General features: G+C 57.2%; 1 protein-coding gene across 1 annotated transcript in view; it reads left to right on the forward strand.

The window, feature by feature from the left end:
* Positions 1-12,544, forward strand: part of crocc2 (ciliary rootlet coiled-coil, rootletin family member 2) — a 28,017-nt gene that overhangs the window by 13,124 nt on the left and 2,349 nt on the right. Inside the window, 19 exon segments of the mRNA XM_047037297.1 lie at positions 117-299; positions 943-1,087; positions 2,154-2,300; positions 2,378-2,608; positions 3,890-4,083; positions 4,539-4,666; positions 4,859-5,028; positions 5,190-5,366; positions 5,456-5,590; positions 5,670-5,813; positions 7,563-7,801; positions 8,478-8,637; positions 8,822-8,989; positions 9,335-9,683; positions 9,852-9,994; positions 10,162-10,282; positions 10,427-10,590; positions 10,747-11,187; positions 12,171-12,320. Coding sequence (XP_046893253.1) covers positions 117-299; positions 943-1,087; positions 2,154-2,300; positions 2,378-2,608; positions 3,890-4,083; positions 4,539-4,666; positions 4,859-5,028; positions 5,190-5,366; positions 5,456-5,590; positions 5,670-5,813; positions 7,563-7,801; positions 8,478-8,637; positions 8,822-8,989; positions 9,335-9,683; positions 9,852-9,994; positions 10,162-10,282; positions 10,427-10,590; positions 10,747-11,187; positions 12,171-12,320 — 3,589 coding nt within the window.

The following is a 12,544-nucleotide window of genomic DNA, read 5'->3' on the forward strand; positions in this document are numbered from 1 at the left end:
GCTGCTAGAGAGATTGGCAGGGAGAAGGTGGTGTTCACCTGCCTGTGTGTGGATTGTGTTTGATCTCTCTCTCTGTCCCCCCCCCTCCCGCTCTCCCTCTCGGTGACTGGGGACAGTGAGAAGGGCAGCCTGGAGCGGAGGCTAGCTGAGTTGCAGGGAGACGCAGAGGCGCGGGGAGCAGAGCTGGAGGAGGTGCAGGGAGCAGTCCTGGAGCTCCAGAGAGAGAGAGACCTGCTGAGGCAGAAGAGAGAGGACCTGGAAGAGGAGCTGGGTCTCCAGCGCAGCCAGACCCAGAGAGGGTAGCGTCCTGGGGGAGGGAAAGAGGGAACATGTCTTTCTCTAGCCCTAGTCCCCAGCCACGTCTTTCTCACCCCTCCTCTCCTCACCCCTCCTCTCTCCAGAGTGGTTCTTTTGCGTTCGGATCAGGACCACATGTCATTTTCAGAGCTGCTCTGCGCCCAGATGACACTGGATTAAAATAGAAATGATTTACATGACAGAGCTGGCTGTGCTGCCAGAGAGAGGCTGTTCCCTGTCGGCCTCCCAGCTGAGGCTGCCTCAGGGCCCAGAGAGAGGATCCCAGCTCAGGCTGCCTCAGAGCCCAGAGAGAGGATCCCAACTGAGGCTGCCTCAGAGCACAGGGAGAGAGGCTGCCAGCTGAGGCTGCCTCAGGGCCCAGGGAGAGGCTCCCAGCTGAGGCTGCCTCAGAGCTTAGAGAGAGGCTCCACCTCTGTATCCCAGCGTGTCTTAGGCTCTCCGAGCGGGAGACATGATTGCTTAGGGAGACGGTTAATATAAACAGTGCATGTGAAGGTGTGTGTGTGTGTGTGTGTGGGGAGAGAGAAAAAGACAGAAGAGTGAATGAGGGAGAGAGGTGCATGGCTGTATCTGTGTGAAGGAGTATGTAGTGTTATATGTGTGTGTGTGTGTGTGTGTGTGTAGCCAGAGGAGCCTGGAGGTGCTGGAGGGAGAGCACTCAGAGCTGAGGAGAGACCTGGTGACCCTGAGGGAGGCTCTGGGTCATGTGACCCTGCAGAAGGAGGTGCTGCAGGACGACAAGAGCAGCCTCACCCTGGCCCTCAGCAAGGTGCTGCTCTCCTCCTCCTCCTCCTCCTCTCTCCCCCAGGTCCTCCTCCTCCTCTTCCTCTCTCCCCCAGGTCCTCCTTCTCTCTCCCCCAGGTCCTCCTCCTCCTCCTCCTCCTCCTCCTCCTCCTCTCTCCCCCAGGTCCTCCTCCTCCTCTCTCCCCCAGGTCCTCCTCCTCCTCCTCCTCTCTCCCCGAGGTCCTCCTCCTCCTCTCTCCCCCAGGTCCTCTTCCTCCACCTCCTCCTGTTCCACCTCATCATCCTTTCCTACTGCTCCTCTTATCCACCTCCCCCACTCTTCACTACACCTCCTCATATCACGCTACTCTTCACTACACCTCCTCATATCACGCTACTCTTCACTACACCTCCTCATATCACGCTACTCTTCACTACACTTCCTCATATCACGCTACTCTTCAAAACACCTCCTCATATCACGCTACTCTTCACTACACCTCCTCATATCACGCTACTCTTCACTACACCTCCTCATATCACGCTACTCTTCACTACACCTCCTCATATCACGCTACTCTTCACTACACCTCCTCATATCACGCTACTCTTCACTACACCTCCTCATATCACGCTACTCCTCACTACACCTCCTCATATCACGCTACTCTTCACTACACCTCCTCATATCACGCTACTCTTCACTACACCTCCTCATATCACGCTACTCTTCACTACACCTCCTCATATCATATCACGCTACTCCTCACTACACCTCCTCATATCACGCTACTCTTCACTACACCTCCTCATATCACGCTACTCTTCACTACACCTCCTCATATCACGCTACTCTTCACTACACCTCCTCATATCACGCTACTCTTCACTACACCTCCTCATATCACGCTACTCCTCACTACACCTCCTCATATCACGCTACTCTTCACTACACCTCCTCATATCACGCTACTCTTCACTACACCTCCTCATATCACGCTACTCTTCACTACACCTCCTCATATCACGCGACTCTTCTTCACCACACACACTCACACACACACTCACAGCCTCCCCCTGGCCCGGCGGTGTCACCTGTACGTGTCCTGCAGGTGGAGTCCCAGAATGCCGAGCGGGAGCTGGGCGTGGCCAGGCTGCAGAGCCAGGAGGCTGGTCTGAGAGACTCCCTGTCCAAGATGGCCGCCCTGAGCGAGGGCCTGGCCAGCGACAAGGTGGAGCTCAACCGCCTCCTGCTGCAGGTCAGAGTGGAGGGGGGGGGGGGGAGCAGGGGCTCTGGCAGGGGGGAGAGTAACCCAATCATATTCTCTCTCTCCAGGCGGAGGGGGAAAAGGCGGAGCTTAGTGAGCGGTGCAGAGAGGCGGAGCTAGAACGGGCGTCGGCCAGGGAGGCGGGACTGCGTCTGCAGCGGGAGCTGGACGACCTGGGGGCGGAGCGGCGCGCGCTGGAGGGTTCCCACGGCAACCTGCTGCAGGATCGCCAGAGGCTGCAGGAGGAGCTGCTCCTGCTCCAGAGACAGCAGGCCCACACCCTGGAGCTGCATGAACAGGTCAGCACCTCCTCACTGCCCACACCCTGGAGCTGCATGAACAGGTCAGCACCTCCTCACTGCCCACACCCTGGAGCTGCATGAACAGGTCAGCACCTCCTCACTGCCCACACCCTGGAGCTGCATGAACAGGTCAGCACCTCCTCACTGCCCACACCCTGGAGCTGCATGAACAGGTCAGCACCTCCTCACTGGGTGGTTCCTGCTGGATGTGATTAACAGCTCCAAGCAGCTCGACGGCCCTCCTTGTCACATTAAACACCAGAGGAGATATTGGATCCATGTTCCGTGATGCTCCACCCCCCCAGGAGAGCCAGGGTCAGGCAGGAAATACATCCCAGATAACATCCGAGAGGAGGGCGAGAGAGACAGAGAGACAGAGAGACAGAGAGAGAGAGAGCTGGTATTTTACAGTGATCCGCCCCTGTCCGCCTTGGTCCAGACCCCTCCCTCTGAAGAATGGATGGAATTTTGTTTTATTATCTGTTCTGTGAAAACGGCCAACAGCCATGTTGTTCTCTGACCTTGAATTTAGCAACTCTAAACAACTGGATAAATCCCTTCAGAAAGCTTTTATAGGGAACTGAGAACTTATCTGTGAAAATCAGCGAGCCACGTCTAAAATCATCCCTGTGACGCCCTCCATCCCTCCACCCCTCTCTCTCTCCTCTCTCTCTCTCTCTCTCTCTCTCTCTCTCTCTCTCTCTCTCTCTCTCTCTCTCTCTCTCTCTCTCTCTCTCGTCCTCCTCTTACTGGGAGATTCACACCATAACATTGGTGTGATACAGCCCCCTTTATATTTGCCTGGAGCCAGGCTGAAAGACAGCCTGTATTAATATTTAGTTAGTTCGTTTTCAAAAAAACTAATTAGTGCGATTATTGCTTTTCGAACAGTGCTGTTGCTGCGCTGTAATAGTAGAAGTAGGCCGTGGGAGAGGGGCTGGGCAGGATGTGTGATGATGGTACGCCAGGAAATGGCCTTTTAGACGCAGCAGGGAAACTTCTAGAGTTACAGAGGAATGTGGGAACATCCTGCAAGCTGACAGCCCATAATAAACAGCCAATAGACCTTGACTCAATCCAGGAGAGCCTTTGATTGACGTTGTATCCATTTTGACGACGCTGCTGTAAAAAGCCTTCATCTCAGTGAGCCGTCATCGAGATCTCTGTATCGTTGGCCCTGATTGGGTGAACCCTGAGAGGGCAGAGTCATGGTTTTCTGCGACCACAGTGGTACCCTACACAGGTAGGGTGTATGTTTTTATGTGTGTGTGTGTGCAGGTAAGCAGACAGCTGCAGGTGCAGGGTGAGCAGCTGTCCCAGGCCAGCAGGGGGCAGGAGAGCCAGGCTTCGGCCCTGCAGAGAGCCTCCCTGGAAGGGGAGCAGCTGACCAGAGACAGGGCCCGCTTGGAGGTGCTGCTCCACGCTGCCCAGCGCAAGGCCTGCGGACTCACCCAGGAACTGGCTGCTCTCAGGTGGGGGAGGAGGGGGCAGGGGGACAGCTAGTGGTCATGTAGGGTTAGGGTTAGCTAGAGTGGTTAAGGTTAGCTAGAGTGGTTAGGGTTAGCTACAGTGGTTAGGGTTAGCTACAGTGGTTAGGGTTAGCTAGAGTGGTTAGGGTTAGCTAGAGTGGTTAGGGTTAGCTAGAGTGGTTAGGGTTAGCTACAGTGGTTAGGGTTAGCTACAGTGGTTAGGGTTAGCTAGAGTGGTTAGGGTTAGCTAGAGTGGTTAGGGTTAGCTAGAGTGGTTAGGGTTAGCTAGAGTGGTCAGGTAGGGTTTGTTTGCTGTGCAGGCCAACCATGAACCACTGAGCTTTACTGCTTATGATTCCAAGTTGAGTTCAAAACTGTTCAGAGCCAAAACCTCCTCTCCCCTCCCCTCTCCCCTCCTCTCCCCCTCCCGCCCTTCCCTCTCCTCTCCTCCCTTCCAGGGCAGAGAAGGACTCCTTGGAGACAGCTCTGTTTGAGGGCCAGGAGGTGACCTCCTCTCTGGAGGCAGAGCGAGCTGGTCTGGAGGGGGAGAGACGCAGCCTGGTGCAGGCCAACGAGACGCTGATGCGTGAGTACCCCCGACCACCACCACACACACACTCACACACACTCACACACACACACACAGGTACACACATACACACACTCTCTCACACACAGCTGAGAACACAGTGCATGAACATCCTGAGCACCTGAGAGCAGACCTCCATGACGTGTTTGTGTGTGTACCTATGTTTGTGTACCTGTGTGTGTGTGCCAGGTGAGGGGGCTGGACTGCGTGTGGAGCTCCAGAGGGTGGAGAGCAGGGCAGAGCAGGAGCGGATCCAGCTGCAAGAGAGGCTGGCCCAGGTGGAGAGCAGCACCCAGCAGGCCCTGGCTGCCCTGGAGCTCACACACGCCCAGGAGCTGGAAGCTGAACGCAGGGACAAGGTACTAGGCTGGACTAGGTCTGGACTGGGGCTGGACTGGGGCTGGACTGGGGCTGTACTGGGGCTGTACTGGGGCTGGACTGGGGCTGGACTGGGGCTGGACTGGGGCTGGACTGGGGCTGGACTGAGACTGTGTGTGTGTGTGTGTGTGTGTGTGTGCAGGAGCAGCAGGACGCTGCCCTGGCCCAGCAGCAGCAGATACACAGCGTGAGGTGTGAGGAGAGTGAGGCTCGGCTGCAGCAGAGTCGCTCTCAGGCCCAGCAGCTGCAGGAGCAGCTGAACACAGCTCACACCCTCTGCAGCACCAGCCTGCTGCAGGCAGAGACCAGCAAACAGCAGGTGGGGGGGGGGGGGTGTGTTGGTGACAACAGTGTATGCGTTGGTATTAGTGTGTGTTAGTATCAATGTGTGTGTGTGTGTGTGTGCAGGCTCTGTCCCAGAAGGAAGAAGAGATGGCAGCTCTGGCAGAGCGCCTGGCAACCTTGCAGCACGACCTAGCAACCAGCGCCATGGAAACGGAGCGTGTACGAAGAGACGCCCAGAGCGCACAGGAGCGTGACAAGGTAGAGACACACACACACACACACACACACACACACTGAACTCTATCTTTCTATCTCTCTCATTTTCTCCCCCCCCCAGGACACCATCTCCAGTCTCCAGTCGGAGCTCAGGGCTCTGCATTGTGGGTTCGAGGACAGCCTGAGCTCTCAGGAGAGAGAGCAGCGCAGCCTGGGAGAGCAGCTCAGAGAGAGCAGCCAGCAGAGAGACCAGGCTCAGCAGGAGGTGCTGCTCTCTCACACACACACACACACATACACACACACACACACACTCCATGTTGGACAGGTTTTCTGAACATGTAGTCACTTGTGGGTGGGCTGTGTTTGGGGAGGGGGAGGGGGGGGGGAGGGAGGGAGGCAGCATGTTGGGTGCGGGGGATCAAGATACACGGTCAGGGGAACTAACTGGTTGTTTGGGTTGGCGTGACGGCGTGGGGGGGTGTAGGTGGGGTTGGAAGTTGGTACCAATTAGCTGCAGCTGTACAGGAGTGATTTACTGGAGCTGCTGTTGATGTTGGCTGAGACAGCAACACTTTACTAGCTTCAGCACAACACCAGGTACACACACATATACACACACACACACACTTCTTCAGTACCCTCTCCTAAAAACAACTGGTCAGCAGTCTCCCTCCCCCCTCTCTCTTTCTTGCTCTCTCCCTCCCCCCTCTCTCTCCCTCTCTCCCTCCCCCCCACCCTCTCTCTCTCTCTCTCTCTGTCTATCTCTCTCTCTCCCTCCCCCTCTCCCTGCCTCCAACAGGAACAGTGCTCTTGGTATCAACACAGCGTAGCTGTTAGCTTATAGCTTGGTGTGTGAGGACCATGAGCCCTACCTCGCTCAGGCTCGTTAACAGCAGAGGAACCTCCCGGTGGCTCTGATTGGTCCCCGTCCAGGAAGTTGTACAACCCTGCCTCAGTGTCTCTGACCAGGACCTCCCAGGTTGTTCACATCCCCGGAACCTTCCGCCACCTGACAGGCCTCCTCAGATAGAGTCTAGAACCAAACAGATAAGTCTAGAAAGAGACTCCCTCCCTCCCTTCCAGCGCCCTCCCATCGCCCTCCCAACGCCCTCCTCTCTCCTCTCCCTCGTTTGATGATGTGACTAATCCCAGCTCAGGTTCTCATGTCAGAAAGATGCAGAGCAGGATGGAGAATGTGACAGACCGGAGGGGAGGGGGAGAGGGGGGGGTGACAGGGCGGGGCAGGGAGTGATTGAGGGAGGGAGAGGCGCTGGGGAAGTGAAGGAGGGTGAGAGAGCGACCTTGGTAATATGAAATCAAAGTTTGAGTTAACCTCTAGAGTAAATGCGCCAGAGGGAGGCTGTTCTCCAGAAGCTCCTCTGAGACAGGACAGCTCTCTCTGTTTCTGCTTTGCCTGGTGCAGCGTGCCCCCCTGCCCCAGGCCGCTGCCCCCCTCCCCCAGGCCCACACCCCTGCCCTCCTGCCCCCCTGGTCAGCTCTGTGACCAGCGTATGATGAGCTGGAACAGGACTGGATTATTTTTTCTCACATTAGAATTTATGAGAAGAAAACATCTTGTGTGGCCTCTGAACATAATAAGCTTCCCTCCTTCTCCTCCTCCCTCCTTCCCTCCTGCCGGCCAGCCTCTCTTCCTCCCCCACACACACTCCCTGCTTCTCACAGTTTTTCACAGCTTCTCATCCAGGAGGGTGGTGCTGGGGTGGGGTCAGCAGGAGGGTGGTGCTGGGTGTTGGAGGGTGGTGCTGGGTGTTGGAGGGAAGTGCTGGGGTGGTGTTGTTCATAAAACAGGAAACAGAAACGGCCATACTGCAGGCTGTTTGTCTCTGTACAAAACATACGTTGTTTGAGATTCTATGGATTTTTTGTCCCGTGTCCCCCCCCCCTCCTCTCTCCCATCCCCCCCCTCCTCCCCCCTCCTCTCTACCATCCCCCCCTCCTCCCCCCTCCTCTCTCCCCCCCCCCCCCCCCCCCCCTCCTCCCCCCTCCCCAGGTGGGGGCTCTGCGGCGGGCGCTGGCGGGGGCGGAGGAGGAGCGCGAGGTGGGGCGGCGGGGGCTGGTGGAGGCCCACAGGGAGCTGAGGGAGGGTGTCCAGGACAGGGAGCGGCAGCGGCTGGAGGCCCAGGACCTGCGCAGGCAGCTGGGGGACGAGGCCCGGCACAGGGAGGCCCTCCAGACCTCCACCCTGGAGCTCCGCACCGCCGTCAGGAAAGCGGAGAGCGACAACAGCAGGTAGGATGTAGCTCAGTGGTGGAGTGTTTGACTGCAGATCAAGGGGTTGCAGGTTCTAATCCACCCCCCTGTATGTTGCTGTGGATCAAAGGGTCCGATAAAAGAAAATGTCACTTTAAGATCTGTGGAGAGACGTGAGGGGTGCCACTGCTCCTGTTCTGACATGAGCAACAACATTCCCATCGTGTCTGAACATTTTTCCTTTTACCTCCTCCCCCCCTTCCCCTCCTCCCCCCTCTTCCTTCATCTCTCCTCTCCTCCTCTCCTCCTCCTGCCCCCCTCTCCTCTCCTCCTCCGCCCCCCTCTCCTCTCCTTCTCTCCTCCTCCTCCTGCCCCCCTCTCCTCTCCTCCTCCGCCCCCCTCTCCTCTCCTCCTCTCCTCTCCTCCGCCCCCCTCTCCTCCGCCCCCCTCTCTTCTCCTCCTCCCTCCTCCTGCCCCCCTCTCCTCTCCTCCGCCCCCCTCTCCTCTCCTCTCCTCCTCCTCCTCCTCCCCCCTCTCCTCTCCTCCTCCTCCGCCCCCCTCTCCTCTCCTCCTCCTCCTCCCCCCTCTCCTCTCCTCTCCTCCTCCTCCTCCTCCCCCCTCTCCTCTCCTCCTCCTCCGCCCCCCTCTCCTCTCCTCCTCCTCCTCCCCCCTCTCCTCTCCTCCTCCTCCGCCCCCCTCTCCTCTCCTCCTCTAGTCTGCGTCGTGGTGTGGAGGAGCGGGAGCAGAAGCTGCAGGTACTGGAGGAGGTCAGGAGCTCCCTGCAGCAGGAGGTCTCCTCCCTGAGGAGCAACATGAGGGAGCTGGAGAAATCCAGACTGCAGGCTCGCAGGCAGCTGCAGGAGCAGCGTAGACAGGTGTGTGTGTGCAGCTTCTACGTACTGTAGTCAAACAGCTGCACCAGTCACACACTTCTAACACTGGAAACTAAAAACAGCCAAGGCACAAACACAGACGCTCCAATCTGAAATGAGATGTGAGGATCTGAAAAGAGTTATGATGTCTAAATGACGAGTGTGAACCACCATGACGCGTCCTCAGGTGAAGAGCCTAAAGGCTGAGAGCAGCCAGAGGAGTCAGGAGGAGGAGGAGCGGCAGGCCAGGGTCTCCCAGGAGGAGCAGCGGGAGGAGGAGGCGCGACGAGAGGCCTTCGCCCTCAAGCAGAGGGTCCTGGAGGCAGAGGCTGGCAGAGAGGCAGCCCTCAATGAGGTAGAGGCTGAGCTAGGCTAATAAACTGCTAGCCCTGACCGTGAACAAGGTAGGGAATAAGTTAGCGTGCAGCGATGGGAAGTAACAAAGTGCAAATACTTTTTTACCATGTAAGTAGATTTTTCGGGTGGCATGATCAATATTATTTACCTTTTTTCATTTCTTGCACAACAGAAGTTGTCTACGCTAGTCTACGAAGCTACCTATTTCTACAAAGTATTAAAAAATTAAATAAAAAAAAGCTTGAAAAAGCGTTTTCGAAAAAAAGTTTTTAAAGGTTGGAAAGATCTACTAACCTTCCCCTGAGTGAGGTAGAGATTCAAACAGTACGACCTCTGCCCTCAGGCGGGGGGGCTGCAGCGGCGCATGTTGGAGCTGGAGGAGGCGGAGCGTCAGACCAGAGAGACTCAGCGGGAGAGAGAGGCAGAGCTGCAGCAGAGCGAGCAGAGGCATCGAGAGGACGCCTCCCGCCTGCAGGGGGCGCTGGAGGAGGCGCGGGCACGCCTGGAGGAGCTGAGCCAGCGGGCCGGGCGGGCGGAGGGCCGGGCGAGGGGCCTGGAGGAGCAGCTGGGCCAGGCTGATAGAGGCCACAGGGACCTGGAGCACAGGCTGGCAGGGCTCGCCTCTGCCCTGCGACGCACTCTGGGCCTGGGACGGAGCCCCTCCCCCCGGAGGTCTCGCTCGCCTGGGAAGGGTAGGACATCTCCATGCTATGCTGTGCTATGCTATGCTACAAAATACCATGCTATGCTATGCTACAAAATACCATGCTATGATATGCTAAGCTATAAAACACTAACCTATATAATGTGAGGCAAATCAGTGTATTTGGTGGTGGTGTTTACGTTGTCTCTGCTTGCAGGTGGGGAGGGGGAGTGTGAGGGCCCTGGGGGGGCCCGGTCCCCCGGGGGCCCCCAGGGAGAGGACAGGGAACTTGACGTGGAGACAGTGCAGGGGGCTCTCCAGGACTTCCAGCAGGACTTGAGGGACACACAGAGAGACAGGGTAAGATTGCTGCTGCTAAGGATGGTCACTGTTGACAACCAGTAACACCTTATTTACTGTAGATGGTATAGATCTATGCTATATGTATGGTCTCCTACATCTGATATGTGTAATACTGTGTGTGTATGGTGTGTGTGTATGGTGTGTTGTGTGTGTGTGTGCTGCAGGACGAGGCCAGGGCCCAGCTGTCCAGGGTGTCCCAGCAGGTGTCAGCCCTGCAGGCTGGGCAGCAGCGCTCTGACTCTGAGCTGCAGCTGCTCCAGAAGAGGCTCCTGGAGCAGGAGGAAGGTGAGAGGAGGCGTCACCATGTTTTCATTCACCAGAGCTATGTACAGTACAAGGGGGTATTTGAACCTGAAACCTCTTGAGCTGCAGTCAAGTGCTTTAACTGCCGAGCTATCCCCTTCCTAAGTGGTGGTGTGTTCTCTCCAGGGAAGAGGCAGGTGGCAGAGAGGCTGCAGGAAGCTCAGAGCAGCCTGTCCCTGCTGCAGGAAGTGACCCGCCATGGGGACAGAGACAGGAAGTGCCTTGGGGAGGAAATGACCAAACTGAGGTCCAGTCTGCAGACAACCGAGGCTAACTGCACAACTCAACAGGTGAGCGACATGATCAGAACCTCAGCTCTGTTCTGTCCATCGCAACTGTTATAGTCCAGCCCACCCAACACTATGTAGTCCAGCCCACCCAACACTATGTAGTCCAGCCCACCCAACACTATGTAGTCCTGGGATGATGAGGTGTCCTCCCCCCAGGAGAGGCTGGAGCGTCTGCAGGCTGCGGAGGCTCGCTGGCAGGCAGAGCGCCGGACACTCCAGGCCTCCCTGGAGGCTGCGGAGGGGCGCGCCTCCCGCCTGGAGCTCTCCCAGCGCACCCTGGAGGGGGAGCTGCACCGCGCCCGCCTGAGGGCCTCCGAGCTGGGGGCGGAGCTGGGGGCGGCCCAGGACAGGCTGGCGGAGCTCCGCAGGGCGCTGGGGGACAGCGAGGGCCGGGCAGCCGGGCTGAGGGGGGCAGAGGAGCGGGCGACGGCAGCGCTGGCACGGGCAGAGCTCCAGGAGAGCCAGCTCAGGGAACAGCTGCAGGGCTTGTCCTCCTCGCTCAGTGACAGCAGCAGTACCGCCGCCGCCCTGCAGGAGGGCAGCACCGAGCTGACCCGCGCCCTGGCCGCTAGCGAGCAGGACCGCAGAGACATGCAGGTACAGCCGGACTGTAGCAGTAAGGAGTACTGGAGCAGTACTAGTAGTGGTAATAAAGCTACACCCAAACCTAACCTACAGCTAAACACACCTTTCTAGCTGCAGTCAGGAGGGTTAAGGTGCTCTACACTGTAGACTGTGCATCAACTAATACACCCTGTGCAGACAGATTAGGCCAAGGGAAACTTAGACCAACCCAACCGTGGATGGACTGAAACTTCAACACAGCGTAGAAACTCTGTGGCTGTATTTAGATTTACGGTGCAGCTATGTAACCTTTTCAGTTGAGGATTTTTGGGGGGTATTTACCTTTGCTCTGGCTGTTTCCCTCAAGGACCTCGATGACTATGCAATAAAATGCTCGGGCTCATTAATGTTCCGTGAGATCCTCTGGAGAGCGTTTAGGGGTTTAGTTTGTGGCTGCGCTTTAAAGACACTGCACAAACACAAACACTGCATGCTCCGTATAAATCTGTTTTATTCTGCTCAAGACCTGTCAGGCCATGCCAGCGAGGGGGAGGGAGAGGGAGGGAGGAAGGAGGAGGGGGAGGGAGGAAGGAAGGAGGAGGGGGAGGGAGGAAGGAGGAGGGGGAAGTGGATGTGGGTCCACATCTCTGAACTGACTCTGGAAAAAAAGAGAGAAGGAGAGAGGGGAAGTTAGAGAAGGAGTGAGAGATGAAAAATTAGGGTGATAGAGAAGGAGAATGAGGATGATAGAGAAGGAGAATGAGGGTGATAGAGAGGGAGAGTGAGGGTGAGTTTGAGAAAGAGGGAGAGAGAAAATGGCCAGATGAAAGCAAGATGGGAAGTGGAACTCAGGGAACACAGTAGAAACGGCCTGACTGAATCCAGCCTCTCTGATCCAATCCACACACACCTTCCCCCAGACCCTGTCAGGGTCCCTGCTCCCTCAAAGAACACGTGTGGTTCCTCGTGACAGAGTTCCTGCCCCCTTAGAGAACCTGTGTGTGGTTCCTTCTCAGGACCGTCTGGACCAGACGCGCGAGGCTCTCTCAGAGAGTAAGAGGCAGAGCCGTGCGCTGACGGAGCGTGCTCAGTGCCTGCAGCGGGCCCAGGAGGACGCGGAGCTGAGGGCGTCTGAGCTGGAGAAGCAGAGCTCAACCCTGAGGGAGGTAGGTCACCACCGGGTCCCTTAGGGTGCACTTGTTTCGGCTCTCTGCCACCACAATGACACCAGTACACCAGTAGAGCGTTATCTTGTGTCTTATCCGATGGACGGTCCTAGAAGTGCTAACTGAAAGGCAGATGAAACGCACGGGTGTGCTTGATCTCCATGAGCTGGAAATTGCTGATAGGCGCTTATCCACATCTCCATGCCCCCCCCCCCCCCTCCCAG

This window comes from Hypomesus transpacificus, chromosome 16 (genome assembly GCF_021917145.1).
Source record: "Hypomesus transpacificus isolate Combined female chromosome 16, fHypTra1, whole genome shotgun sequence".
Classification (NCBI taxonomy): domain Eukaryota; kingdom Metazoa; phylum Chordata; class Actinopteri; order Osmeriformes; family Osmeridae; genus Hypomesus; species Hypomesus transpacificus.